The 27,405-nt window shown below is 47.5% G+C and overlaps 15 protein-coding genes across 15 annotated transcripts; 11 read left to right on the forward strand and 4 right to left on the reverse strand.

The window, feature by feature from the left end:
• Positions 1-157: 157 nt before the first annotated feature.
• Positions 158-1,783, forward strand: FIESC28_10043 (uncharacterized protein; the record flags this gene model as incomplete). The annotated part of the gene is made up of 3 exons (XM_031164178.1): positions 158-200; positions 255-845; positions 900-1,783. 3 exons carry the CDS (start codon positions 158-160, stop codon positions 1,781-1,783), a joined length of 1,518 nt encoding a protein of 505 aa, XP_031011760.1.
• Positions 1,784-2,065: 282 nt separating this feature from the next.
• Positions 2,066-3,647, reverse strand: FIESC28_10044 (uncharacterized protein; the record flags this gene model as incomplete). The annotated part of the gene is made up of 2 exons (XM_031164179.1): positions 2,066-3,349; positions 3,402-3,647. The coding sequence occupies 2 exons, from the start codon at positions 3,645-3,647 to the stop codon at positions 2,066-2,068; spliced, it is 1,530 nt and encodes a 509-aa protein (XP_031011761.1).
• Positions 3,648-5,479: 1,832 nt separating this feature from the next.
• FIESC28_10045 (uncharacterized protein) lies at positions 5,480-5,902 on the forward strand (the record flags this gene model as incomplete). The annotated part of the gene is made up of 1 exon (XM_031164180.1): positions 5,480-5,902. The coding sequence occupies one exon, from the start codon at positions 5,480-5,482 to the stop codon at positions 5,900-5,902; it is 423 nt and encodes a 140-aa protein (XP_031011762.1).
• A 379-nt stretch (positions 5,903-6,281) lies between these two features.
• Positions 6,282-6,917, forward strand: FIESC28_10046 (uncharacterized protein; the record flags this gene model as incomplete). Its single annotated transcript, XM_031164181.1, has 1 exon — positions 6,282-6,917. One exon carries the CDS (start codon positions 6,282-6,284, stop codon positions 6,915-6,917), a length of 636 nt encoding a protein of 211 aa, XP_031011763.1.
• A 190-nt stretch (positions 6,918-7,107) lies between these two features.
• Positions 7,108-7,521, reverse strand: FIESC28_10047 (uncharacterized protein; the record flags this gene model as incomplete). Its single annotated transcript, XM_031164182.1, has 4 exons — positions 7,108-7,151; positions 7,211-7,339; positions 7,399-7,432; positions 7,492-7,521. The coding sequence occupies 4 exons, from the start codon at positions 7,519-7,521 to the stop codon at positions 7,108-7,110; spliced, it is 237 nt and encodes a 78-aa protein (XP_031011764.1).
• A 418-nt stretch (positions 7,522-7,939) lies between these two features.
• FIESC28_10048 (uncharacterized protein) lies at positions 7,940-8,382 on the forward strand (the record flags this gene model as incomplete). The annotated part of the gene is made up of 4 exons (XM_031164183.1): positions 7,940-7,975; positions 8,049-8,061; positions 8,109-8,245; positions 8,299-8,382. 4 exons carry the CDS (start codon positions 7,940-7,942, stop codon positions 8,380-8,382), a joined length of 270 nt encoding a protein of 89 aa, XP_031011765.1.
• Positions 8,383-9,017: 635 nt separating this feature from the next.
• FIESC28_10049 (uncharacterized protein) lies at positions 9,018-10,304 on the forward strand (the record flags this gene model as incomplete). The annotated part of the gene is made up of 1 exon (XM_031164184.1): positions 9,018-10,304. The coding sequence occupies one exon, from the start codon at positions 9,018-9,020 to the stop codon at positions 10,302-10,304; it is 1,287 nt and encodes a 428-aa protein (XP_031011766.1).
• A 501-nt stretch (positions 10,305-10,805) lies between these two features.
• FIESC28_10050 (uncharacterized protein) lies at positions 10,806-11,903 on the forward strand (the record flags this gene model as incomplete). The annotated part of the gene is made up of 2 exons (XM_031164185.1): positions 10,806-11,246; positions 11,292-11,903. The coding sequence occupies 2 exons, from the start codon at positions 10,806-10,808 to the stop codon at positions 11,901-11,903; spliced, it is 1,053 nt and encodes a 350-aa protein (XP_031011767.1).
• Positions 11,904-12,203: 300 nt separating this feature from the next.
• On the forward strand, positions 12,204-12,674 carry FIESC28_10051 (uncharacterized protein; the record flags this gene model as incomplete). Its single annotated transcript, XM_031164186.1, has 1 exon — positions 12,204-12,674. One exon carries the CDS (start codon positions 12,204-12,206, stop codon positions 12,672-12,674), a length of 471 nt encoding a protein of 156 aa, XP_031011768.1.
• A 168-nt stretch (positions 12,675-12,842) lies between these two features.
• Positions 12,843-13,202, forward strand: FIESC28_10052 (uncharacterized protein; the record flags this gene model as incomplete). Its single annotated transcript, XM_031164187.1, has 1 exon — positions 12,843-13,202. One exon carries the CDS (start codon positions 12,843-12,845, stop codon positions 13,200-13,202), a length of 360 nt encoding a protein of 119 aa, XP_031011769.1.
• Positions 13,203-14,059: 857 nt separating this feature from the next.
• On the forward strand, positions 14,060-15,586 carry FIESC28_10053 (uncharacterized protein; the record flags this gene model as incomplete). Its single annotated transcript, XM_031164188.1, has 1 exon — positions 14,060-15,586. The coding sequence occupies one exon, from the start codon at positions 14,060-14,062 to the stop codon at positions 15,584-15,586; it is 1,527 nt and encodes a 508-aa protein (XP_031011770.1).
• A 118-nt stretch (positions 15,587-15,704) lies between these two features.
• Positions 15,705-16,116, reverse strand: FIESC28_10054 (uncharacterized protein; the record flags this gene model as incomplete). Its single annotated transcript, XM_031164189.1, has 2 exons — positions 15,705-15,903; positions 15,947-16,116. The coding sequence occupies 2 exons, from the start codon at positions 16,114-16,116 to the stop codon at positions 15,705-15,707; spliced, it is 369 nt and encodes a 122-aa protein (XP_031011771.1).
• A 1,397-nt stretch (positions 16,117-17,513) lies between these two features.
• FIESC28_10055 (uncharacterized protein) lies at positions 17,514-17,803 on the forward strand (the record flags this gene model as incomplete). Its single annotated transcript, XM_031164190.1, has 2 exons — positions 17,514-17,551; positions 17,602-17,803. The coding sequence occupies 2 exons, from the start codon at positions 17,514-17,516 to the stop codon at positions 17,801-17,803; spliced, it is 240 nt and encodes a 79-aa protein (XP_031011772.1).
• An 826-nt stretch (positions 17,804-18,629) lies between these two features.
• FIESC28_10056 (uncharacterized protein) lies at positions 18,630-24,108 on the forward strand (the record flags this gene model as incomplete). The annotated part of the gene is made up of 5 exons (XM_031164191.1): positions 18,630-20,706; positions 20,752-21,270; positions 22,245-23,212; positions 23,256-23,627; positions 23,677-24,108. The coding sequence occupies 5 exons, from the start codon at positions 18,630-18,632 to the stop codon at positions 24,106-24,108; spliced, it is 4,368 nt and encodes a 1,455-aa protein (XP_031011773.1).
• Positions 24,109-24,972: 864 nt separating this feature from the next.
• On the reverse strand, positions 24,973-26,430 carry FIESC28_10057 (uncharacterized protein; the record flags this gene model as incomplete). Its single annotated transcript, XM_031164192.1, has 1 exon — positions 24,973-26,430. The coding sequence occupies one exon, from the start codon at positions 26,428-26,430 to the stop codon at positions 24,973-24,975; it is 1,458 nt and encodes a 485-aa protein (XP_031011774.1).
• Between the last annotated feature and the right edge of the window lie 975 nt (positions 26,431-27,405).

The raw sequence follows: 27,405 nt of genomic DNA on the forward strand, positions 1-27,405 counted from the left end.
TGCTTCTACGTGCTTGTATTGTTCTTTGCTATGGCTTCGAGAACAATAGCTTCATTTTGGCGGGGTAACATCCCCTGCAACCATCTCCATAGAGCAAAAATGTACCAAGTGACAAACCCCACCATCCATCACCACGAGCTCTCTCCAACTCTTGACAATGCCACCCAAGACAAAAGTCGTCCCCAAGGTCGAGCCCCCAGGTAAGTAACTCCCGACTATATCTACCTCTTTCCCTCTACTGACGTTGTCTGCAGCTGCTCCAGAATCTCCCCCAGACACCATCGCCCAGCGCTCAGAACAGCGCTTCTTCCAAACAAACCCCGTCGAGAAACGCCGTCAGCAAGTCGGTCTATCGTCTCTGACGCCCGCTGAAAAGAAGACTTACGCACACGTTCATCTTATTCACCCCGCCGTTAACCGTCGCGTACCCTTCTCCAACAAGACAGAGCGCGAGTTCTGGAAGTTTGTCACAAAAGAGGGTCTTCCCATCCGCAGACTCCCCCGCGACCACGCCTGGGGAACAGACCGAACCGGACGAGATATCGGATCATACTCGCCCGCTGAATTCGAGCAACGCACCCTCAAGCACAGCAAGCTCACCTCGCTGCAGATCCAGCACCGCCAGTTCCTCAGAAAACGAGAGCTAAAGCACGAGATAACCGACGAGGACATCACCGCTGAAAAGACGAGGAGGAAAGCCATGGCTGCGCTCAAGAGGGAATTGTACGGCGAGATCACGGGTACTCTGTCTCAGGACCCTGAGTGGGACGATGTGATCCCCATTCCACAGAACGAGCCCGAAGGCGCCCTCGCGCAGATTGCCTACCCGGACGATTACGCCGAGGGTACGTCCTCCGCAGCCCAAATCTAAAGGAGTGACTGACTGAAAAGCATCTTAGCCGTCTCCTACCTCCGCGCCGTCATGGCCGCGGACGAGTGCTCACCTCGAAGTCTTCGTCTGACCGCGCACGTCATTTCCATGAATCCAGCGCATTATACCGTCTGGTTGTTTCGTTTCAAGATTATTTCCACTCTCAAGCTCAGCATCCCTGACGAAATCAAGTGGTTGAACGAGGTTGCTTTGGCTAACCTGAAGAACTACCAAATCTGGAACCATCGACAGCTTCTCATGGACTACTATTATCCCCTTATTGAGGAGGATGATCAGACGATTCGAAAGCTTGCTCGTTCCGAGACTCAGTTTATCACCCGGATGTTGGAAGAGGATGCCAAGAATTACCATGTATGGTCTTACCGTCAGTATCTCGTCTCTAAGCTGTTCATGTGGACCATGGGCGAGCTTCTGTCTACACAGAACCACATTGAAGAGGATGTGCGAAACAACTCTGCCTGGTCGCACCGTTTCTATCTCGTCTTTTCAGACCCAACAGCCTCCACACGTGGATCTGGACCTCTTGATGCAGACCCTCGTATCCCAGCAGAGACGCTCGATCGTGAAATCAACTACTGCAAAGAAAAGATCAACCTTGCCCCTCAAAACCAATCTCCATGGAACTACCTGTTTGCCGTTCTGTCCAAGGGCGCTCGTCCCCTGTCCTCGCTCAAGGAGTTTGCTGAGGGCTTTGTCAGTGCACTGGGCGAGGATGCAGAGGAGGTTCGCAGCTCTCATGCACTTGACTTCTTGGCCAAGCTCTACGATGAAGAGGGTGACAAGGAGAAAGCTGAACTGTGTCTGCGACGATTGGGCGAGAAGTGGGATCCTGTACGAGAGGGATACTGGAAATACCGGGTGCAGCTGTTGAAGAGTGGTGCGAAGGAGTAGACTGTTATCTGGCATGCCTTGAGTCCAATATTTGCACCTGTATGACTGGAGACGATCGATAACGAGCATGGACGAATAGAAGAACATTGCATTACTAAATTATAACCATATATGTGCCCCAAAGTGAAGGCACCAAACTCCAAATCAAGCGACTCCTTTCCCAACCGCTTTCTAAAATTTCCCGGTCATGTCTGGCGTCGCATGGCTTATAACCCTAGTAATACATTGGAGTGAATGCCTGAACAGCTTTGAGCACGCCTTCTTTTTCTTTATTAGTATTTCTTACTCGCTTTCAACCCTCCAGAACTTCCATCCTTCTCGTTCTCCAGTATCACCATGAACTCCTACGAGCTTCTCGACACCTTCAGTGCCTTCAGCCTCGAGGAACTTCTCTAAGTCAATCTCCATACCACCCTCGTCATCTTCCTCTGTACCGTTCTTGAGAACAGCTGGCCAAAGAACACCAATACCGTCACCACCGAGTGTAGTCTCAAATTTGGCGTAGTTCTCGGCTTCAAGTTGTCCTTCAAGTTTCTGAAGCTTCTCAGCAGGAACGTCAGGTCGAAGAAGAGTGATTGAGCAACCACCGCCACCAGCACCAGTCAATTTTGTCCATCCAATACCAGCATGGTCGACTAGCTCTCGTACTCGCTCCAGACGGGGGTGAGAGACACCCAGTGAATTTAGCAGGCCATGGTTGATGGTCATCAACTCACCAACCTTGCTGAGATCCTCCACAGATTTGTTGTCGAAAGACGTCTCCTCGATCAGCTCAGAGGCAGCATCTGTGACCTTGTCCATGGCATCCAGAATCGTGTTCACAAGCTTGGGGTGGGTCTTCTTGAGCGTTGCAACCTTGGCAACCTCGTGTGCGGTCGACTTGGCCTGTCGTGTGTCTACCAGCAGGAGGGGCAGTTCAGGGAAGTCCCAAAGAGGTCGAACCTTTGGTGGCTTCGAATAATCTGTTCGCTGGAACACCACGGCCTTACCTTGTGTAGCAACGGTATTATCAACACCCGAGGGGTTGCCATGAATACACATTTCTGATACAAACGCCCATCTATTGATTCTTTCGACTTGGAGTCGGGCCTCGTCCGCAGGTTGATCAGGGTGGGGACCAGACAACGTCCGTAGCTGTAGAAGAAGGGCGGAAGCAAGGCATACTGAAACTGAAGCACTGCTGCCCAATCCGGCACCTATTGGTATTGTCGAGCGGAGAGTGTAAAGACAAGGAGGGAATGAGGGCGATCCTAGCGATAGGAAAAGATATAGGAAAGCTGACACAGAGCTGTGGTGTACTCTTCGAATCTCCTCGGGGTGGTTAGGAGAGACAACTTCGATATGTGGTTGAATAGCAGCAACAAGATCGGGGTCGAGCTCTGTCACGAGAGAATAGTACGACTTCTTTTTGGATGGTTGTTGGAAGGTTCCCCATGGTAGGTCGTCAATGTTCCATGTGTGAACGAGATCGATATCGGCGAATCGGAGGGAGACGGTTCGTTTCGACTTGGAAAGGGTGGTAACGTGTAGGTAGGACCGCAGAGAAATGGCTGCGGCGATGGCTGCCTATGCGCCACGATGTAAGTATGAATTTAACAATGATACGACCATGTCATACCTTTCCGTGAACAACAGAGTGTTCGCCAAAAACAATAACCTTTCCTGGTGCTGATACCATGAAAGGAGGTGCCATAGGGCTAGACATTTTGCGGTTGAGTTTCATGCGACGTGGACCGCTGCCATTGCTCGATTCGCCAGATGTTTCCGAACCAGAATCCGACGTATGACTGTGGACGCCATTGCCATTGGCATGGTTGCCATTGAGATTGAGCCCGTTAACCATGGCTGGGGTCAAAGAAGGCATGATGGTTCGAGGTTGTCGCGCGTCTTGGGCCGGTTCTCAATGCGTGTTAGATCGTACCTGTCAGTCGGTAGGTAGATGAAGTCTGTGCGTTATTGTGTTTCGCGTTCGGAAATAAATCGTGGAACGTTTGTTTATAGGAAATGTTTGAAGTGGAACGATGTTTAACGACAGTAAGGAATAGATGTATGTAGAAAGAAGAAATTGCAAGGAAGAAGTTGGTTGCTTGGGGACGGTAAATTAGAGGTTGTTGTTCGGTGCTATCGTCAGGGGGTGGAAAAGTGACCTATGTTAGATTCGAGAGCGGGGGTGTAATAAGTTAAAATAAGTCAGTCGGCAAGTAGGTAGGGGAAGTTTAAAAGTAATAAACCGGCAAGAACGGACCTGCTCTAGCGAATCTAACAAAGTAGATGCAAGTGCAAGTGCGAGCCAGAGGAGAATAATGAATGGGTAAGGTAAGGTAGTCTGGTAATGCAGGATTGGATCGTAGCGTCACAGCAAGAGCTAACGTAGTTGCAGTTGCAGTTGCAGTCCAGAACCAGACGTAACCAACCAAGCCAAACGGCAACGGCAAGTTACTGGCGTGTAATGTGTAATTGAGACCCCCCGCACCTTGGTTCCTTCTCAATGGGTCTTTGTCCCTGGATCAATGTACCTGATGTTTGACACACCTCAGTCAGTTGTTGGCAGGAGCGAGAGGGAACCACCGTCATCCGGAATAGGAAAGGACTCAGATGCAGCCTGCAGACGCTTTATCGTGGCTCTACCAACGAGCAAACAAGATGAGGTGGAACGGCCTTTTAACGAGACAGGGCCTAACGACTTGGGGTTACAATCTAACTGCTATAGTCGATCTTTAGTCTATATAGAGGAAGACAGAGTAATAATCACCTCTAAAAAGATGAGATTCTCTCTGTCTTTTGCAGACGTTGTTGATTCAATTGACTGCGTAATGCTGCGACGCCAATTGGAAGAACTCAAAATAGCGGTCTAGCACCGGGGTCTAGGCTTTTAGGGGTATTGGTCTGGTACGGTATCTGGAGATTTGAGCCCACCACGACGACTTACACCCGGTTCTCCGCGATTTGTCGATACAGCAACCGATAGTGGAAAATCGACTGAGCAAGCAAAAGAAGTCTTAGCGAGTTGCAACAAAGGAATGTAAGGACGCAGATGTCTGAAGCAAAGAGACAGAGCTGAGAGCGATTAAAATGTCTGGTAAATAGGCGTCGATACCTGCAAGGGCGCGTGATAGATGACGATGACAATTAATAGGACATCCCCGAAAACACTCAGCAAGGCGTATGACAGCCCCTGCCCCCGCGTTCCAGCTGAATCAATACGCTAGACAAGACGTTGTTCCTAGAGGGAAACGCTCCGGTTGGTCTGGACGTATCTGTAAATCAAGTAACGAGACTCTTTTCAGCTGCGACACAAAAGTCCAAGCCTCGAAATATCTGCCGAAGCTCAGGAGGTTGAAATTTGGAGTCGTTACGATTACGTCGTAATGCGGCGAAGCTAAAAGATGACGACAGCTGGATATTCCATCTTTGGTGCCTGCAGGCTGCAGTACAGTAATTGCGGCACAACCTTCAAAGGCTCGGCATAAAAATACAGCAAATCTTCCTAACAGAAAATCCTCCGAAATCGCATATTTCAAGTTCGGTGTTTTCTGTCCCCTCCATATCCATGGTGTGGCTGCATGCATCTTCCGACTGGACGTCTTCAACCATCCGAAAGACAGCAACTCCTCTTTAGAGACTGCAGAATATCACTTTTCGTATTCGCATACATTTTATACGAATACATAACCAGTGAAACAACATAACAAAACGATGGCAGCACCAATCACTTCCGCATGGAAGATTATTCCAACCTTTAAAACACAATCAATTGAAAAGAATATTGAATTTTATGTCGATTTCCTTGGTTTCGAATTAGGTGGGGTAAAGCCGGAGGGTTTGCATCCTTCTGAGTATACATTCTGCTCAGTTTTTGCTGGAGACAAAGCTGCAGCCAATATCTACTTCTTTAAGCCGAAGGATGGCATTGTCAGACCAAGCTCCGCTTACATTGCTCTGGGCACTGATCAGCTAGATATGCTGTACAATACTATCAAGGTTCAGAGGAGTGAAGTCATTGTAGAGCATGTTCAGGATCAGCCGTGGGGTTATCGGCAGTTTGCTATCAAGGATCCTAACGAGAACACGTTGACTTTCTTCAAGTTTCTAGAGGGCAGGAATCCTGGAGAAGAGTAGGATTGCGTAAGACTGTTGAAGCAATCAGGGTTGCATCGCGTTCAGTTGAGGTTACCAAGCACAGTCAGCGGGCTTGGTATGGCAGTTCAGTCGCTCATGTACAACCTCAAGATAACAATCTCAAAGTACTTTCAACCTGCTCGAGCATTGGGAAAGTTTTGGATTGTCGCTCTTGAGTTTTCAACTAACAGCGACAAGGCAGTATTGCTGACTACGTTCACCAGGCATCGCAATGCCGCATCACCAACAGAACCCCGCTTCACGTAATTTGGAGATGCCTAATCTACATCAACCTTTATTATGAGCGCCAGCGTCTCCATTGTAAGAACTTCTTTTCTGGTTTGCCATCTGGAAACATAGCCATTACCGAACTATCATGATGGACGCAGGAGTCGTGGAAGTCGCTTTCATACAGCTGCAAGCTCAGTACAACGCACAGAAGCTCCAAGATATCATCAAGAGAACACAGCAGATACAAGCTCAATGGATACGCCAACACCAGCCAAAGGTTCTTGAGGGAAAGCCTTACGACTATACAACAGACGCATGGATTGACGAACTATCGTCATATCTGCTCCTAACAGCTCCATGGGAATCCGTGGATGGACACAACGAATGGATCCAAAGCCAAGAGAACATCTCTGTGATGCAAGGGCTCAAGCAGTTCATCTGCCAAGATGAGGGTGCCGTGGATCTGTATCACTTGACGCCTGTGGGGGAAAACAACGAATTTCGGGGCGATATTCTTGCTCGAGGGCCGGTAAAGGTCTGGAAGATATCAGTGAAGCCAGAACAAAAAGCAAAGCTCCAGGAGGAATATCGTGCCATTGAGACCAGATCCTCTACAGAGCCGAACCAAAGGATGTGGGCGGGATGGAAGGTAGAAAACGAGAACACTGAAGATCTGGTCATCCTCGCATCTCCAGGCTTCGAAGAGGTGGTAGAGTCGGGCATTGCAGTCAGATTCGATGAAGCCAAGGTCTCTCGCTTCGAACACAAGCCCTTTTTGCATTAGCCAAAACACAGCATCACCGAACAGCAAATCTTGACTCGAATCGTTCTTTTTATTTTTTTGGAATCATCCGAGTATCCTCCTTTCAGAGCACATGATAAATGCAAGGTATCCCGAGACGCCCATTTGCTGCATGTGAATCCTCCCACAACCAGAGTTACCCGTTCCCGTTCAATTTTCAAACCACCATCGTTTAAGTAGACTTCTTCTTGGAGGAGACGTCGGTGAGTTGCAGGTCTGATGCGTGTGTCAGTAAAATTTTGTGTGTCTATCGTGAGGTTTTCGTCGGAGCATACTGGGGGGAAGGCTCTGCTTGAGCTTCTCGGCCTTGTCGTTGTCCTTAAGCACGAGAGTGTAGAGGTGCTTCTGGCAGCGGACCTTGAACTTGATGTTGTTGGTCTGCTTGTTCTTCTTGATGCGTGCGGCTGTTATCAAATAGTTAGAGTCGATATCCGTGATATGGGGTAAATTCGTCAAAACGTACACGAAGCGTCGCTTCGGCGGCAGATCTCGATGAACTGTGAAATTTAGAGTCAGCATTTCATTTCTCCCTCTCTTCGATAGCTTCAGTATGTACCTTCTTGATGTCGGCAACCTCCTGAGGCATCTTGGGCGATTAGTCTGGGTGGATGAGTTAAAACAGGTAACTTGTCAAAGGAGCGATCGAATTTTGGGAAGGAATTAATTTTGATTCTGTGCGCTCCTTCTCGCGGGGCTTCAGATGCACGGACCACTTAGCGATTGACGGGACCAATTCGGGAAGGAAGGGTTACTCCACCGAGGTGTGGCGTTGGAGAGTACGTGGCGCAGCTGCTTTGGGAGGCAGCAGGACAACTTGGACTTGGGTATTGAATTGGCCACCTTTCATTGTGATATTCGAAGTTACAGTTTCAACATCTATATAAAAGGGTTATTTCGTCTCAATAACCGATTCTTCATAACCAACTTCTACAGTCGACCGTCTGTTGTGTGCTGTCAGTTCCTATTCACCACCGAGCTCATCAGTTCATCCTACGAACGCAACCATGTCTACCAGACTCGATGGCCTTTTAAAGTCCAAGGTTAGTGAAAATGCTCTTCAGATATCACATCTGTCTTTGTTTATACGGCTGAACATTGCTAATTTCTCTACAGAACGTCGTCCTCTGTAAGTGTTCTTCGCCTTTAGGGTAACCCATATGCTAACAGACTCAGTCTTTGGAGGCGTCGTTTCCATGGCAGCAGCATACACAATCTGGGGCAACGATCAGGGAATGTTTCCTCCTATGGCTGATCCTACTGGTGACCCCAAAACATGGACCAGAGAAGAGTGTCAACTGTGGTTGAACAAGGTGAGTTCATGTCCTTGCTGACTTGACAAGTGACGTATGCTGATCTTCAACAGAGAAATTTACACCCAGACCCCAAGGCTACGAAAGAAGAGCTTATCGACAGAGTAATTGCGAATATGCGTATTCCCAGAAAGTAAAGAGTTGGTCGGATAACAGAGTCATTAATTGTTGGTTATTCCTTTTCGCGTTGCTTGATACCACAGCTGAGCTTATTTGCATACAATACCATTGTCTGATGCGACCAAAGTTCCTAATTCAGCACCTATCAATGTTCTTGTGATACGCCAAACTGATAAGACCCAAACTTTAACATTCCTCTTGATAAGGTATTCGTACATTGGATGCTGCCAAAGATCGTCAATCGAGAATCATCGAATCATTCAATTCAAGCCCAGTGGATCTCTTAGGGATACATTGCCGCGTACCGTAAAACATGTACGTTTCATGTACCTCCACTCAACCAACCACCCAACAAGTCCAAGCTGTTAATCGTCTCACCCAGCTGCACGTGCCCAATAACCAACCACTGGGCTGTCTTACTCGCTGTCAGGTACTGGTACTGTAGCACTCAACTCAACTTAATCTTCTCCATGTCATAGTTTCGTGAACTCACGATATTGCTTTTTTTGGCCGCCCTTGACTTTTGCGACCATGGCTACTGAGTAAACGAATTCCCACGGTCACCAATCTTTTGCTCTTCCTGCCATCGAAATAACAACGATTTGCGACTTCGGCGCTTCCATGTTGCGACGTCATATCCACCATAAACACAATGGCATTCCTTGAGGACCCCCGACTGCGACAACGCTGGAATCAGATTGCGCACGATACCGAGACGATAACAGAGAATGCTGCGGCTGGCATTTGGACGTTTCAGCATAATTACATCAACCCTTGCTTCGCATCCATCGCAAACTCGTTTGAACAGTGTACAGCTGTTTGTTTAGGCGACCCCGAAGAACGTTTGCGACGACGAAGAGAAAGAGAACTGTCGCACAGTAGGGCTGAATACAGTTTCGATTTTTATGATGATTGGTACGAGGAAGAGCAGAGTGGTCTCTTTGGCACATGGGGCAACGAGGATTGGGACCGATTGCTGGCTGGGACCGGTAGCTCACGAAAGCATAATGGAGGAGAGACGGAACAGCCACGCAGGAAACGTGGTATGAGTTATGGAACGAAAGACCGACGACGAAAACCAAGTATGGACGATGACCCGACTGTTATTCCCAAGACACAACCAATTGGATTCCTCAGCAAACTACCATGGAAGGTGGGCGGTACTCTACGATACAAACCTAGTGCGGCAGATCTACAGGACCACCCACAGCGACATGGCATTGGGGAGAATGAACCATTGCTATATTCCGATGAAGATATGGACCTCGATCTCAACCTACCGGTGACTAGAAAGCGCAGCGGGACGACAGGGTCGGGCGATACATCGGATTCATATCGATCACGAGGAGATTTATTTCCAAGTGATGGCGAAGGCGAAGAAGACGCCGTTCCATTAGACGATGAAGTAACATACGATATGGTCAGAAAAGACGACAGGAGCGGACGAAGCGGCAGGACAAGCAGTAAAGGCAAAAGACCAGCAGGTCTAGCATCAAGGACGGTTTCACGAACAACATTAGCATCATCTACATCGAACGACAATTTCCGAATGGAGCGTCGATCAACATCATACTCTATTACACCTGATGCACAAGAGACACCAACTTTACACGATTTGGAACGGGAAGAATATCTGCTACAAAAAGAGGAAGACGAGGCTGTGGAGAGAAAGAAACAAGCTGCAGCACAACTTGCAGCAGAAAAGGGTCTTTCAAGGGCTGAGCCACGATCTTCCACTGAAAGAAAACCGCAAGTGGCAGAGGACGATGTTTATGAAGCATCGCCCTCCAAAGCTGCGTGTCAACATGTGGAAGAAGTCGAGGATAAACTACACGTATCAAAGCGAGGCGACTCACAACGTGCAAAGAGTCCACAACAAGACGACCCAGAATCGCCAGAAAAGACAGACTTTGTCCCAGCGCGTTTACCACACTTCTAACGACAAACACAAACACGCTATAATACTAATGAAGTGGCAAGAGATGACTTTATGTACATATGATACCAAAACCAAACCAAACCTGAAGCCAAGTATGGGATTTGAGCCGAAAGATGGAACAGGATAAGTTTAGACGCAGCGTTTAATGAAACATGCACTATTTTCAACAGGGAATGCAGCTCAAAAGGGAATGCAGCGCATCGTAGTAGACTGTGCCGTACGGTTAGGCACATGGCCTTCGCGAATCTATAGCCTAATGCGGAAATGCCTCGGACGTGAATTGGGACTCCCCCGCAAACCGGCAGATCGGTTCCTGATCGGTTCGTGATGTTATAAGAGCCGATCCCCACACGATTGATACGATAGAAGAAGCATTGAAGACTTATATATACCTAACCTCGGATTCGCATCAGCTGACCATAAGATTGTGTCACCGCATACAACATTGACTTGACTCAATACATTATACACACATAAACACACAACACAGACATCGCCAACATGACAGCACCAGGCCCTATAACAACACCACTTACGTCCCTTCTGGGAATCAAACACCCTATAGTCCTCGCAGGAATGGCCAGAGTATCAGGCGGTCGTCTTGCAGCTGCAGTCTCCAACGCAGGCGGTCTAGGCATCATCGGCGGCTTCCAATACACACCCAACCAACTCCGCGAGATCCTAGCCGAGATGAAAGAGAACTTCTCTCGACCTGATCTTCCCTTTGGCGTTGACCTCGCGCTTCCTCAAATTGGCGGAAATGCACGAAAGACTAACCATGACTACACAGGTGGCAAGTTGGATGAGTTGGTGGATATCATCATTGATAGCGGCGCCAAGTTGTTTGTCAGTGCTGTTGGAGTTCCACCGCCTGAGGTGATTAAGAGATTCCACGATAAGGGTATTTTGGTTATGAACATGGTTGGACATCCCAAGCACGCAGTAAGTCACACACTCTGTTTGTTTGCTATTCGCTGACACAATCAGACAAAAGCATTGGAGCTCGGAGTTGATATGGTCTGCGCTCAAGGCGGTGAGGGAGGCGGACATACAGGAGACGTCGCAAACTCGATCCTCATCCCTGCTGTCGCCGACATTGCATCAAAGTACTATCCTCCCCTTCTCAAGGGTCTGCCCGCGTTGGTCCTTGCAGCAGGAGGAATCTACTCAGGCCGCAGTCTCGCAAGCTCACTGATGCAGGGTGCTTCAGGAGTATGGGTTGGCACTCGATTCGTTGCATCCGAAGAAGCATCATGCAGTGAAGAGCACAAGAAGGCGGTAGTATCATGCGGATACGAAGATACCCAGCGAACACTCGTTATTTCTGGACGACCGTTGAGAATGAAGACGAACGAGTATATTCAGAAATGGCATGATCAGCCTAACAAGATCAAGGAGTTGTGCGATAAGGGTATTGTGCCTATTGAGTATGACTTTGAGCAGGGCAACGACTTTGATCTGCCTCATTTGATGGGTCAGGTTGCAGGTGCTATTACCAAGGTGCAGCCTGCTGGAGAGATTGTTGATGAGATGGTCAAGGAGGCTGTTGAGATGTTGAAGATCGGTGGAACGTACTTGACAGCTGTACCGAAGCTTTGAGCTTGTCATAATAGCTGTTGAGCGTTGTATACCTTATTAGAGAACCTGCTTTTTTAGTATAAGAACGAAATAATCTTGTCGCGTTTTTGAACACACTCGTAGACTGTCTATTTTGCACCTGGCCTCAGACCTTGGTATCACCATGTTAGAAGAATTAGCTGCTGAGAGTCTAGGAGATAAAATTATTTGGCTATTCAGGATACGTAAAGAGGCAGGTGCCCATCTCATGCAGGTTTAGACTAACACTTAGGATACACAAAGAGGCAGGTGCCCCCAGCTCTGATGTATTTGACGACCACAATGATCAAACAACCACCATCCAACAACACAGCTACAGGAATTACACAAGGCGATACTCATCAGCAGTTATCTTGCACAACTATCATCATGTCTGCGTTACTTGCAACTCGCGAAGCACTTTTCCCACACATGACCGACGAGTACTTTGAGCGCATCGTGAAACGACGTGGTCACGGTCTTCCAAACCAATACTCTCTCGATGAGACCAATGCATGGATGGATAGAGTCCTCCACGACTTGAGGTCGAGCGAACACGACCTTGAATCCGAAAGAAATACTATTCGACATGCCTGCATCCGTTTACGATGTGTCAAGTGCCGCCGTCCCTGCCAAGAGATCCAAGATGGAAGTTTCGTGGAATCGCACCGCCCTTGTATCTTCCCGTGCGGACATATCATCGGCAGCTCATGCTACGAAGACATGATATTGCTCTACACATATACGGAACTGCAATCTCCAACATGCCCATAGGATGGTAAACGCCCAGAAGATGTGAAAAAAGGCGGCTTGCCATGCTCTCAACGTGTCATATACAACTGTGGCCATCAGAGTTTACATTTCGAAATAGGGGAAAACCATCAGCCGCTTTCAGAGCCTTGGATCAGTGGACTTACAACTTCAAAATGTCGGAAATGCACCATGCAAGATCATCTTGACCAATGGACCACGCAGACCCGTGCTGCACTTGGAAACCCCAACCTTTGGGCAGTATGCGGCAATTTCCTATTGAGAGCGAACCCAGACGAGGATGTAGATGAATCTCAACTGGTCCGGGCACGCGGCCAAGCTTTGCGGATACGAGAGACGGAGCACCATCGGGTTTTCCACGACCTTTGGCGCAGCCCGCCGTTGAACTCTGAGTGGCAGGGAGAACTCTCGCTGATTGTTGCGTATTATACTTTTGAGGAGGGGGAGGAAGACAGCGAAGGAACACTAGTGGGAGAGGAAGAAGAAGATAGTGATTCGACGGTAACAGGACTAGGCATGCATACCCAGTGATTTTTACATGAGGAAGTCGACTACTAAGTAGATAATACACAGTAGAAGAGCTGTCTAGAATACAGTAGCCCAAAGGCCCGTCCAAGCTGGCATAAGTTAACCAAATTATTTCGTCTCACATGCTTTAGCGGCTGATCTTATAATGCCTGACCTACCTAAGTAACAATGACAAGACGATGCTGAAGTATGCGTAAACTAACCAATTTTGTTTTGTGTAGCTGACGTACAGAGTGAATTGTTCATTGAGTGATCAAGAGACTAATATCAGTATGAAGTGTTTGTCTTTGTCTTACGATAACAATCAAGTTTCCTGCTAGGATGTACTCTGTAAATGTATTTATATCCAATCCCAGACACTAGACTAACTTATCAGGGTCCAATAAGCCGCTTGTCATTTGTCTTGAATCGTGTGCCAGTCAAACCCTCTACCATCAGCCGGGGAAACAAAAAAGCAATTTCATGCATCCAAAGCTGAGCCAATAAAACAACAAACGTCATTATTGGGATCGACCAGACCAGGATTGACCATTAATCGTTCTTGGCGATAGGGTCGAAAAACAAGGCTGACGTGTTTGACGTGGCGTCTCAGAGTAAGAGAGTCAGAGTCAGAATAAATAAGCGGTAGAGAGTTCAAAGAGTTCAACTCGGATATGTCGGAATCAGCGTCATACTGAAACTCATCTTCACTTATTACTCTCACTGTAGATCGGAGGTATAAAACTCTGTGGTAAGCTGGAGAATTGTGGATCATTCCTCGCTATTTCCGAAACGATACTACTGTAAACGACTCATGCCCGGTTTCCCTGACATTTGATCTTCTCTTTCTGATCATCATCAAAAATTCTTTTCATCTCATGATGGACGCCCATCAATCAACAGTCGCGGGCGTCGCGGACAGAGTTAAACACTTTCACGCCCGTCAAGAACCCTTTCGACTATATCATGGTTCGACTAACAGCACTCGACACTCAAATCGTCGTGTCGACAACACCGTCGATACCAGCAAACTTAACAATGTCATCGAAGTGAACAAAGATTCAAAAACTGTCATTGTTGAACCAAATGTTTCTATGGAATCGCTGGTCGATGCGACGCTGCCTCATGGTTTGGTGCCGCTTGTTGTTATGGAGTTTCCGGCTATTACCGTCGGTGGTGGCTTCTCGGGAACATCGGGAGAGAGCAGTTCTTTCAGATACGGCGCTTTTGATGCGACGGTGAATTGGATTGAGATTGTTCTTGCGGATGGAACTGTTACCAGAGCTTCGAAAGAGGATCAGCCGGATTTGTTCTGGGGTGCTGCGTCGGCGTTCGGAACTCTCGGGGTTGTTACTTTGTTAGAAGTGCAGCTCAAAGACGCAAAGGAGTTTGTTGAGCTCAAGTACAGACTTGCGAGGGGTCCTGCTGAGTCTGTCAAGATTATCAAAGAAGAGTCAAAGAGATGGGATAACGATTATGTGGATGGTATTGTTTACTCGAAAGACACGACTGTTATATGCACTGGACGCCTTGTTGACGAAATCCCGATAAGTGCACAAATAAGACATTTGAATCGACGGAAAGATAAGTGGTTTTATCTACATGTCGAAAAAGTAAGAGATGGATTACGGATGGGTTCAGTAACATGCGTGGCCGATTACATCCCGTTAAAGGACTATCTTTTCCGCTACGACAGAGGAGGCTTCTGGGTTGCGAAGTACGCATTTGACTATTTCATCACGCCTTTCAACCGCGTTACACGATATATCCTGGATCCCCTTCTTCGAGCAAAGGTCATGTACTCAGCAGGCCACAAGAGCAATCTGTTCGACTACTACATGGTGCAAGACGTCGGCGTACCATACAGCAGCGTGCCCGAGTTCCAAAACTGGTTGGACAAGCAGTTCAAGATCTATCCTCTCTGGATATGTCCTCTACGAGTGCGGCGCGATGAGCCTAATTCTGGACATGGTCTGCATGCCGAGTTTGCAAAGCCTGGTACGACGGATTTACTAAACTATGGTATTTGGGGCCCTCTATCAGGAAATCGTCGCGACGCTATTAAGCACAATCGCGCGTTGGAGCAAAAAGTGCAAGATTGTGGAGGAAAGAAGTGGCTTTACGCACATGCGTATTACACTGAGGATGAATTCTGGTCGCATTACAACAGAGAGTCTTATGATGCGCTGAGAGCAAAGTACGGAGCATCATATTTGCCAAGTGTTTACGATAAAGTCAAGGTCGATATTGAGGGTGATGAGAAACTCATGAAGTCAACAGCAAGTACAGGATGGCCGGTACGAGGATTACGAGGAGTGTATAAGGCGTTGTTTGGTGGAGATTATCTGTTGCAAAAGAAGCATGATGAAACGTCTGAGCAGAAGCAGACCGAGACTGCGAGCGTCTGACGTTGGTTTTGTTAATACTATTAATGCAGAGCGAGAGATGATATAGATATTGATACTCTGGGCAATTGCCTACGTTATGACACCTCAACGTCTGTCTGTATCCTCAGTGAACTATAACTCATTCAGCTCTGAAACCACCCAGCCCACTTTTCCTTCCACTCAACTCCTTCATCGATTCAGGACTCTTGCCATCCTTGATCTCCTGGAAAGACGCAGCAATGCCATGTTGAAGGGTTCTCTCAGGCGGATTTCCTTTTCTAGGGAGCATGATCCAAACGCCTCCTGCTAGTACACCAGCTGCCGCAGCGATAGGCATCCTACACAGTCAGTTTTGTTCTTGTAGACGAGTGATATTCGTACCAATTTCTCTTGATAGCTTCTGGACCACCTGGTGCTTGGGGTGGAGGCTGTTGACCACCTGGTCCGCCGAGGTTACCGTCAGGATGGACATGAGTCGGGTTTGTGCTTGCGAGGCGGATTTGAGAGCGCATGCGAAGCACGGGTCGAAGAATTAATCTTGAAGACATCATATTGTGTAATTTCAATCGTCTTGTGTTGTATTGAAGTTGTAAACAATGAAGAAGGTTGAGCTTATGAGGTTGAAGATGTAATGTCAATGACCTAAGAGGTTGACGAATGATGACGTGGGGATGAACTTCCCCTTCAGCCATTTTTAGAAGGTTTCACTTTCCCAACTACCCATGGACGCGGGGAAGGAAGTCATTGACGATTATTGGATGTCATTGTTTTGAAATGTCCGTTTTGGGATGAAATTTCCCGAGGGGTTATTATTGGAGGAAGGTCAGATCATGATACTCAGATATTTGGAAGGTCCATTCCATCCGTTCGGCCGTGTAGTTCGGCGTGGGTACCGTTAATTGTGGAACACCCGACCGGTAGACTCCATGATCTCGGAGCAATGGGGGTATAGACACGGAGCGAGAATAAGATACAGATGAATCAATTCGACATGCAGCCAGAGGGATAGATATCGTCTCTGCGATCAGCTTCAATCTCAAAGATCATCGTTCGGCTATCCCCGTCATTGTACGATCATATGACCAGCTAAGAAAGACAACAGACCAGGATAAATTCTTGCCTATCTAAATTCTGGTCAATAATAAGAAATGAGGCTATGAGATAATTGTGAGCAGTTCAAATAGGCTCCGGCCTGAGTATGTCGAGAACCGAACGATGAGCTGATTTTCCGGTGAATTTTGGGTGGGTTCGGTGGACGCCGGGTCCGATTGTCAGATCATTTCGGAGGCGTCAGATGTCAAGGAATTCATGAATGTCTGTCGACTTGACGGACGCATTCGGGAGAAATACGATAGTATCTACCAGTTACCGAATGGATGGATAGCAGAATGCAGTTCTGAAATAATTATTGGAGTTTTAATATGCTGTTGTGAGATAGCTCAATTGCTGCTGGTAGTTCATATCTTGGTTGTGCTCTCAATTAAATCTATACCTCAGCTGGGATGACCAACTAATAAAGAACGACTTTGAATGAACTATAAAATTTATGTCCTTCTTGATCTATGATCAAAATACCAATCTATTCATGCATATCTCAATCCAGAGTTGCGTTTAGACCCGACGCTCTGGTACAAACCGGCAACGCCCGAAGTGGCAGTGCGCAGGGCTAGATCACACCAACTCAATAATGGCACCACCAAAAACAGCACCACTGATCTACAGTCAGCTCAGAATAACGACAGTCAAGATCAAGTCAATTCGGAACTCAACGATATGAGTCTAATTAAAGAATTATATAACTATAAGATTCTACTCTCAAACCAGTTATCATTCTCATCATCAACAATCACAAGCATCATCACACAAACAACCACACAAACAATCACAAGCATTACTGAGATCTACCCTTGCATCTTCAGCTTCAACTCAACCAATCACATCACACAAAATGTCTCCTCTCATGATCAAGCCCACCGTCGGACCCAAGTAAGTCCCCTAACCCTCTTCTCTATCCAAAACCATCTAACAATATCCAGGGTCCTTCCAGTTCTCATCGCAGTAGGAAGCATCTCTGTTGTAGGAGGCTACATCCGCTCTCAACTCACAAACCAATCACGAACATTCGACCGCTACTTCAGCCAATACAACACTACCAAGAGCGAGAATGTGAGGGCAAAGACGTTTAATGGTTCTGTGCCTGATAACAGAACTAGTCTGTTTAATGTTCTTGGCTGGTAAAGCTTGGAATAAGTTTGAGACGGGTTAGAGATTTGGCGTTTGTTGGCTTGGTTACTTCTGGATTTGGAATCGAGGCGTTTTGAATCTGCCTTGTTAGGAGAAATAAAGTTACATAATAGTTGAAAGACTACCGAAAAAAAACTTCAGATTTGCAGGGATGGTGAAGTTTTGTTGCAGCTCCGTTTCTACACGGAGGAGGCCTCGAATTATTGATTCTAGTCGACTAGTGGAAATGAGTTTCTTTATTGACTGAAGCTTGTTGTAATTCTTCTTTATCAGTATATCTGTGATACTGGCAATGTAGTATATCCTCTGAATGCATCGTGAACAGATCTGCTGTATCTCGCATCTATCATGACAACAATAGTAATTGAAACTCAACTCCCGACGATTCAGCTGTTCATACCAGCACATGACCCCTTACCAAATCGACCTAAAACACCCCTGACATTCCGAATCTACCTCAATAAGCTTAAATGGTCTAGACGTTTCCAAGAACTCAGCTCAGTCTTGGCATTTCTTCTTTTGGCTCAGCCCTACAGCACCATTCGCCTGTTGACCCAATTACAGTTCAACAGCAACGCCGCCATTTTGCAATTCCGGCTTTTCAAGGGAGACGCCACGCCTGAGGTTTCCGTTGTAAACTGTCAAAGCCTCCAATGATGGCTGTACAATGACCGTGAGCTAATGCAGTTATGGCATCTGGAGAGTTGAAGAGCCGGTGGAGGCGGTGCGGTTGAGGTTATGCTGGTTCTTTATATGCTGTTACCCTCGCACGAACATGCAATTCGAATGCAGATCAAGCCTTCGCTGACTCTTCTGCAAGATGTATCAACCACCTTATCTGCAGGAGCAACAATACCAGCCGCAGCAACGGACATATGAGTATAAACCAGTCACGGCTCCGGATGTCTACCCTGTCGAAACGGATGTAGGGCAACCAGACAAGAAGGAAAAGCCCGACTATCGTCCTATTCCTCTGCGATGGCCATTCATCAGCGCTCTCATTCTTTTTCTTCTAGCGTTGATGGGATTGATCCTCTATGCTGTTCGCACACTAGACGGATCTGATCCCAACACAAAGCTCGAGAACCGATCATTCCAGATCACCGATGATAATCTGTTCTTTATGAAAAGACAAGATGTCGTCAGTGAAGCTGCTGCACCAGAACCAACTGCCGCTGTCGAAGCAGACCCCGGAACAGCCGCTGATTCCAGTCCTAAAGAAACAGGCTCCGGCTCTGAGCCCGCAGATGACACTTCAAATACCGACAGTCCGAACACCGACGATGGCAAGACCGGTATCCTGACGACCGCTCTTGTCGAGGAAGTCTTTACAACAATGGTCACTAAGCCAGGCTCACTCGAAGTGACATCCGTGACCGAATTGATCACAGAGACAGAAGCAGTGACTCGCACAATAGTGGAAACCATCGCAGGAAGTACCTATGTCACTTCATCCGCAATCCCTCTCAACCCAGAAGACAGCCCAGAAGAAACATCAGGAGCTGGTGGTCCACAGCCAACAGTAACGTACGTCGAATACACCGCGACAGCGGCGGAGTCGAAAAAGACAATCATCACCGCCATGGACAGCGGCGTGGTTCGCACAACCGTCAAGGAGACCACTCGTACTGGTCCGCCAGTCGTATATGCTTCTGTCGGAACAACAACACTTTACTCTGTTCTCACTCTTGATTCAGATGGAAAAGTTGCGAAGCCTCCTGTCACAAAGTATCGAACAAGCCAAGTTGAAGCGCAAGTCAAGACAGTCGTCGATGCACCACCGCCTGTCACAATGGTCCAGACACTGCCTGATGGCCAGGTCATCACCTCAGTGTCTACACCAGCTGGTACAACACGGGTGACGACCATGCCCCCGACACAGGTTGTCATCACTGATGTTTCCACACCAACTGGAAATACGAAAATCATCGTCGAGGCCACAACATATAGCCTGACGCAATCCGATTATTTCATCGGCAAGTTTCTTCCGCCTATCATCGCTGTTCTTCTCGCCATGGGTATTCGCGCCCTAAATCAATCAGCCCAACAATATCAACCATTCGCTGCCCTTACCCGAGAAGGCGGTGCTTTGGGTCGAGAGGCTTTGCTTCTTAGCTTTGATGGTTGGATGAGTATCTACCTCCCATTCAAGCTTCTCTTTAATGGGCAGTCTCTTCCTTTCCTCACAGCCCTTATTTTTTGGTTGTCAGGCCTCGTGACGCCCCTATCCGCTGAAGCTATTGGGTTGAAGATATATGGTCGCTGCAGCAAGGGAGCTATTGATGGCTGTGCTCTTGAACTTGGTGTCTCCAACCAAGCAGCTTATGCCCTTATCGGAGTCTTGGGTATTCTCGTTGTCCTCCTGATCTTCACACTTAGTGTTATCAGCCGTCACTGGCGCACTGGGGTATATGCAAACCCATGGTGTGCGGTCAACACTGCTGCTCTTGTTGCTCGTAACCCAGAAATTCGATCTATGGGTTCCAGCGACTGGAAGGATCTCAAGAGTGCTATAACCGAAAAGAGATTCGCCATGGGTTGGTTCCGCAATCAGGAAGGGCGCGATGAATATGGCGTTGTCGTCGTCGGGGATCTTGGTCGTGACACCACAGCTCCCTATACCAACACACCATATACTGAAGGTATGGCATATCGACCACAGACACATCGCCGAGCTCCTCAAACCTTTATGGCCTTGAGTTTCTGGTACCGATTCACGTTTCTCGTGTTCTTAATCTGCCTGCTTGGCTTCATTGGGTACTACCACTTTGTCGATACCTTTGGAAGTGTGCCCAAGAACATGAAGAAGCTTATGGAGAGTCAAGAATTCGGTGTACGATTTGTGTGCTCTGCACTTGGTGTCATTGTCGTCTTTTGCTGGGATTTTCTGTTTAGCAGTAAGTTTTGTTTCTCTTGACCCTTACCATTTACTAATTCCTCAGGCGTTGCTGTTATTACACCCTACCGCCGTATGGCTGAAGATCCTCAAGTGCCCACACGATCAGTCTTGATGACACCAGCGACCAATCCAGTCTCGGGACTGTTTGTTGCTCTGCGTATTCGAGATCCTCTCCTCTTTTTCACAGCCTTCACAACTCTCCTGTCTGAGTTCCTTCCGATCTTGCTGGCCAATGTTCCATACAATCGTACACAAACGAGTGATGCTCACGAGATATGTTCTCGTCTGAGTATTGGTATCCTGCTTGTCATGGTCGTTGCCATGCTGTCGAGTCTGTTGGTGAAATGGCCAGACTTGCCTGTTGATCCTCGCAGTTTGGCTGGAGCACTTTGGTACGTCTCTGATGCACCTTGGGTACGAGGTCTTGAAGGTGTCGCAGCGATGAGCTCAAATAAACGCAAGAATGCGGTTCAAGGTCTTGGAGGACGATGGACATATGGACCTATCCATACGCCGATGGGAGAGCGAATGTGTATTGAGCATGGAACGACAGGATTCCGGGGTTAGCGAAGTATCATCGATGGAGTGACGATCAAGTAAAATAATAGTAGTGTATTAATAGCATATTGTCTTATCATGATAGTTTGACAGCTGCAAGGATGTTGATATCGGGGAGTTGCTTCCTGCTGTTCAACCGAGAAAACCGGGACTCATGCGCGTATCGGCCAGTGTCCCCCCTAATTGGCCCAGATAAGCCCCGAGCTGTGGGGACCCCCGCACGCCATAGCAGGCCTTGGTGAGGTGACGGGGAGTAGCAAGAAGCTTCATTGGATACTTCCTTGTTTAAGTCCTGCAAGCGACCCTATTTTACGCAGAGTGGCGTGCTCAGGACGTTTCTTTCCTCAAGACGGGAAGGAAGGACAGAAAGTCCGCCTTCCAATGTACCTGCTGTGAGCTGAGGCAACTTATTATCCGTAATGTAGTGGATAGGTAGAGAAAGCATTTGCCTCTTTCATCATCTCCAACTGTTTTATTCAGGGTCACCAAAATGGTGAGACTTGATATTGTCTGGTATTTATAATCGACAGTGGCATCGTATCGCAATCGGTACTGTGATCTCAGCAAATCAACACTTTGATAACGGTACACTACGCTCTAATCGAATTGGAATGCCGACCGTTACAAATCGTCAAATACTCTTCAACAGCCAAACCTTGAAATGAAAGCCGCATGTGTTCAGTGTCGAGTTCGCAAGGTATTTACAGCAAACCAAATCCTCCCCGGTACTCGGCCGGTACTGACTCCCGGAGGTCCGATGTGACGGTACAGTGCCACGATGTCGCACTTGTGAACGACTCAATTTTCAATGCTCTTTCGAACAAGATGGTACCAGTGGGCAGTATGCGCCTCGTTTACCACCAAAATGTCGCGGCACAAAAGCTTGTCAAGAATGTCGGACTATGAAGGTTCGATGTTCTGGTGATACACCAAGATGTACAAATTGTCAGCGGAGGAAAAAGCCTTGTACTTATTTAGCAAGGGCTGGTTCAACGACTACCGAAGTGTCCTCGTCTCGAGACGACTCTATTTCTGAGTCAACTTCCCAAGCCACTGCTTCACCCGAAACTCAACGCTCTAGCATTGCATCTAACTCGACAAACACAACGGATCAAGTCGACAACGCCTCGTCTTCTGATGAGCTGGTTGTTTCGTTAATCAGTCAATACTTTGATCGACTGTATCCTCTCCCGGCGTTCAGCTTCCTTCACCAGGCGACAGTCATCCAACGATGCCGCGAAAAGACTATCGACCGAGCCCTTCAGCTGGCTTTGTGCGCCATAACAGCGATCTACTTTGACAAGCACCAGGACGAACAAACCAAGTGGGCACAGGAAGCCGAGGGTCTTATACTCGAAAAGCTTGAAGAACCCTCCATCTTCAAGATCCAGGCGTCTCTACTCCTCATACGCTACCGAGCCGCAGTTGGACAGTTTCCGAGAGCTTTCATCATGGCTGGTCTAGCAGCTAGATGGGCTGTAGCTTTGCGTCTCAATTACGAACACTCCAAGCTAACTCCTGTCGCGCAGGAGGTGCGAAGACGGACATTCTGGTCTTTGTTTCTGCTGGAGGATAGCTTTTGTGTGGGCTTGAAGGAGTTTGAGTTATTCGACCCTGAGACTATCTATCTGCAATTGCCGTGTGAAGATGTTGACTTCCTCCAAGAGCGATACGTCAGCACAGGATATCTACAGCCAGGAAAAGGCCTTGAGCCAGAAGTATTAGGCTCTCGAGCTGCATTTGTGCGATTAGCCTTCATTCGAAGGGCTATTATGCGGCTCAATAGACGGATATCGATGAAGGAAGTCAACCTCTCAGAGCTCTTCTCGTCGCTGGAAAGGTTCCAAAATGATCTTCTTCGACTACAAACAAAGCTTGCGCCCCAAGACCAGTATCCAACTTCACATCCACAAGGGCTGCGTCCATCGCCTCAAAATATCATTATGGTAAGTCTTCCGATTAGCACCCCGGCATGACTAACACTCTCAGCATATGAGTTGGCAACAATGTCACTGCGATCTATATCGTATCTTCCTTACAGAATACCCAGAATCAACTCCACATGCAGCAATCGAAGGCATCTCTGCGTCCGAGAGGTCACTAATGAAGGAAAAGTGCCTGTTTCATGCAGAGCAGATCATCCAAATCTTGTCCGACTTTGTTCAAAATAATGATGATATACATGTACTCGAGTTTGATGCAGCTATTTGTGCCTATCATTCCGCCAGGCTGGTATTGTTTGGGACATATACTGGCAAAGACAATAAAGGGCCGCCAATGCAGAATGCTATAAGCAAAGCACAGGTGTGTTTGGATGTTATAACACGCTTCTTTCGCTTTTCCGAGCAGCTCAAGTCCATGGTAAGTTCTGCTATAGTCGTCTTTGGAGGAGAAACTGACGGTATCATAGCGGCAAGAACTCGAGCGAGTTATACAGCAGCACAAGTTATGTCTTGAAACTGCAGGGTCTAGTACTATCACAGCAGCCAAGACTGACAAGGCCCCGCCGACGCTCTCCAAAGATGCATACATCCGGCAGCGCCTCGCTATACACAGTCTCCTCGGCCAATCCGAGTTTGTTGATGATAGCCGTGATGCAGCCCCTGAGCCTCCACCCGAGCCAGCATTGAGCTGGACGGGGTCCCCAGAGGACGATCAGTCTGTTCCTGAGCAAGTCGATGGCGACGGAAGAGATCCATATCTTAACGACGCTATTGCGGATCCCAACTTTCTACTGGGCATTCCGTATGGTTTTGAGATGGATGTGAATTCGTGGGCATGCAATGGTGTTGCAACGCAGGATATTGGCTCGGTGAAAGTTAATGAACAATACATGTATTGAGAGCCATGTATACGACACTGAAGGCTCTATATATGAGTCGGATCTTAATGGCGGCTTGATCAAGTAATATATCGGTCTTGGCCTTTTCGTACACGAAGGAAGCATATATAGATAGAACATACAAAGATATCTATGCAGGACACAGAGTTCATAAAAGGCAGTCTGGGTTTGGATCTCAATGCATTACCTTGCCTCCAATTCCAATCAGAGCCTAAAGTGCAGAAGGTGAACAGTTGAAGCAGGTATAAATTGATGTAGAGCGACCCAGATGATTTTATCTCTTATGCTGATAAAGTGAAGAGATAAACTGATACTAGAACACAATATATCGTCAAGATGGCCGAGGAATAGGCCGTAGTGAGCATAAGAGACGAAATACTTTGGTCATCTTATGCTAGCTTAGACCATCACTTAGGACACTTTATTTTAATCTTAGAGGATAATTCTTCTGGTGTTTTAATAAACGTAATATCTATTGAATTCCTCATAACTTAGACTTCTAATAAAGACAGGACAGTATCTTGAGCAGGCCGGGGGATATGAGAACCTATCCTTTGCAAAAGCAATGAATGGCCATGCTGGCCTACTGTAGTCAATATCCTGGCCCCTATTCCACCGATAAACCGGGATTGAAGGCCTCATAATGAACTCCGAGAAGGGTTGGCCGCCATAAGCACAAGAGACGAAAAAGTTTAGTTAATTTATGCCAGTTTAAGCTGACACTTAGGCTACCTTATTTGGTGACCTAATCCTCAAAAGATCCTTGTACAATCCTTAGACAACCCTCAGATAATTCTTAGACAATCCTTAGCTCTATTCATCGTCATCGGAGCCAGATCCTGTATAATCTCGTTAGTAAATGCGTTATAAGTCAAACGCATATTGATCCCAAATACCATCGCTTTCTTCGCCGTCGTCACTAGCACTCTCATCGTGTGGCCACTGCACGGTCACTTTAGGCATCATCTCGTGCTCTACAAAGTGCTTCCAATCGGTCCCTGTATATTGGCAGAAATTGGCCCCAAAGGAAACATAAACCCGGGATGCCCGTGAGATCCATTGCTGTTGAGGTAGGCTGACTTTGATGTGGTGCAAATCGAGGCCAGGGACTTCCTTTAGCTTTCCTAGGAATTTATTCCAGAAATTGACCTTTGGAAGGGGTCCTGTGTGACCGTTTGGCAGGTGTCTTCGAAGAGTGACCTTGTGCAACTCTAGGCGTTTGAGGGAGGGCGCGAATTTCTGGGCAACGGCGATTAGATGCTGGGGTTCCACGTTCATCATGCCGAAATTGAGCTCTTCAATGTAAGGGTATTCTGGGGAAGGGCCCATCGGGGAAGGACTCGTTGGGGAAGAATCCTCTCCAAGCCATTTGAGAAGCATGCCCGGTCCAGTTACGCTGCTGTGCGTCTCGTTGATACGAAGGTGTCTGATGTTCTTCAATTTGAGGAGAAATTCGCGCAGCTTCTTATCCGCGCTTGGCGAGTGACCGGCAGCATCGTCACTGGAGAAATCGCTGCCACCGAGCAAATCGACGTCAATGTGTAGCTTCTCAAGGTTTTCGAGGACCGGGGTGACGGAGGGCAACCTAGAAGAAGAAATGTTGAATGCACAGTCTCGCAAGTGGTTCTTGGATCTCGACATGTGCTCGATGCCCTTTGGTCTTGCGTTGGCTTGCCCTAGAGCGCAGAGCACAGAAGCGAAAACGGTGCTACCATATGCGGTCGACGTGTCGGGACCCCAAGCTAGGCCGCTGCTTTGACCAGGCCGATGCCCGGTTTCTCTGAACGCTGTAGTTGATCCGTAACTCGTCCATTGCTTGTTGTGACCATCGCGAGAACGTCTGTTGGAGTTGAAATCACGAATGACGATATCTTCCAGGTTACTGAGGGTTCTAAACGCTTCGGCAAGCATCAACACATGATCGCCTGTGGCCAGCATCGTGAATTGGTCGGTGTAAAGATCCGTCTGCTTGTCGGTTCGGGCACTATGGCCGTTGACTTGAAGAGCATGAGCGAAGCGATCAGTGCCGATATGGACCTTGCGAAGATGGCCACCGAGGCGACTCTTTGAGATGTCAATCAAGGCCTGCAGACTCATTGTTGAGATCATAAACTGCTTCCTGGTGAAGAACTCATTGACAAAGGTGGTGTACAAGGACTGCTCGATTGCGCGGCATGTGAGACGGACATTGCCCAGTTCGGGGGTTGTGAGGAAATGGGTTATCCGTAGGAGGACTTCGAGAGGGACTTTCTCGAAAGGGGAGGATGTGGACGTGGATACCGCCGGAATATCAGACATAGTGGTGTCTTGGTCAATTGTCATGATGGTGTTGATGGATAACGTACGACACGCTTGATACGGCGCAAAACGAGTTGTAGGTATGAACTTGGGGCTTGTGCCTTCTTCAGAGTGATGGGGAGAGATGCCTTTTATTGATGTGAGGTAAGTAAGTGGATAAGTTGTCTAAGGCTTAGGTCGTCGAAATAAATTAGACTAAATGATGGTCTAAGATGGCATAAGAGATCAAAGTTATTTCGTCTCTTATGCTTTCAGTGGCCAGTTTTTAACTGCTATTCACGTTAAGTTCAAGAGCAGGCAGCAAACAGGCAGGCGCGCTCCACTCAGAGATGATCTATGAAAAAGCATCAGCCACCCGATTTCAAGCGATTTGAATACCCTGTAGCACATGTGTAACTTACCGTTGGTTGTGGAAAATGATCTAACTATCATTTCATATGCTAGTTCTGCCCGTCTGCATTGATACACTGAGAAAACACGCAATACAGTGATGCTAACATAAGGTGAATGTGAGAGTTGAGTGAGGATAGAAGGAACAATGAGAAGATGCGATGGTATACTTGAGGGATAAGAAAGGCAGGTATGACAGCACTGTGATCCACTGGAACCATCCCATCACCACCGATCAGATCCCCAGCTTAAATTTGGTCGGGATTAGTGCGGGTATAAGAAGCATACGTCGAGCTTTGTTGATCAAGGGTTTTTGCAATGCAACAGCTACTCTAGAATTAATTTGGCTTTGAGATCTGAATTTAATAGAATAAACTATTGAGCTCTTATTCATGTTCTCATTGAGCTGGTTACAGTAAGTCTATGAGCAAGGGAGATAAAATTACTTCATTACTCTCCGCCAATTTAGACCGTCATAAACGTTTATCATCAACTCCAAGCTTTGGTCTCAATGAAAGCTTTCTGACCTCTCCAATGTCTGTTCTAGCCATCTCTCACCTGAGTTTCCAGGCCCATCGAGTGGATGCCAGAAGAATCATCCTCCAAGGC

Source organism: Fusarium coffeatum, assembly GCF_003316985.1.
Source record: "Fusarium coffeatum strain FIESC_28 chromosome Unknown BRIP53273_contig_282, whole genome shotgun sequence".
In the NCBI taxonomy this organism is placed as follows: domain Eukaryota; kingdom Fungi; phylum Ascomycota; class Sordariomycetes; order Hypocreales; family Nectriaceae; genus Fusarium; species Fusarium coffeatum.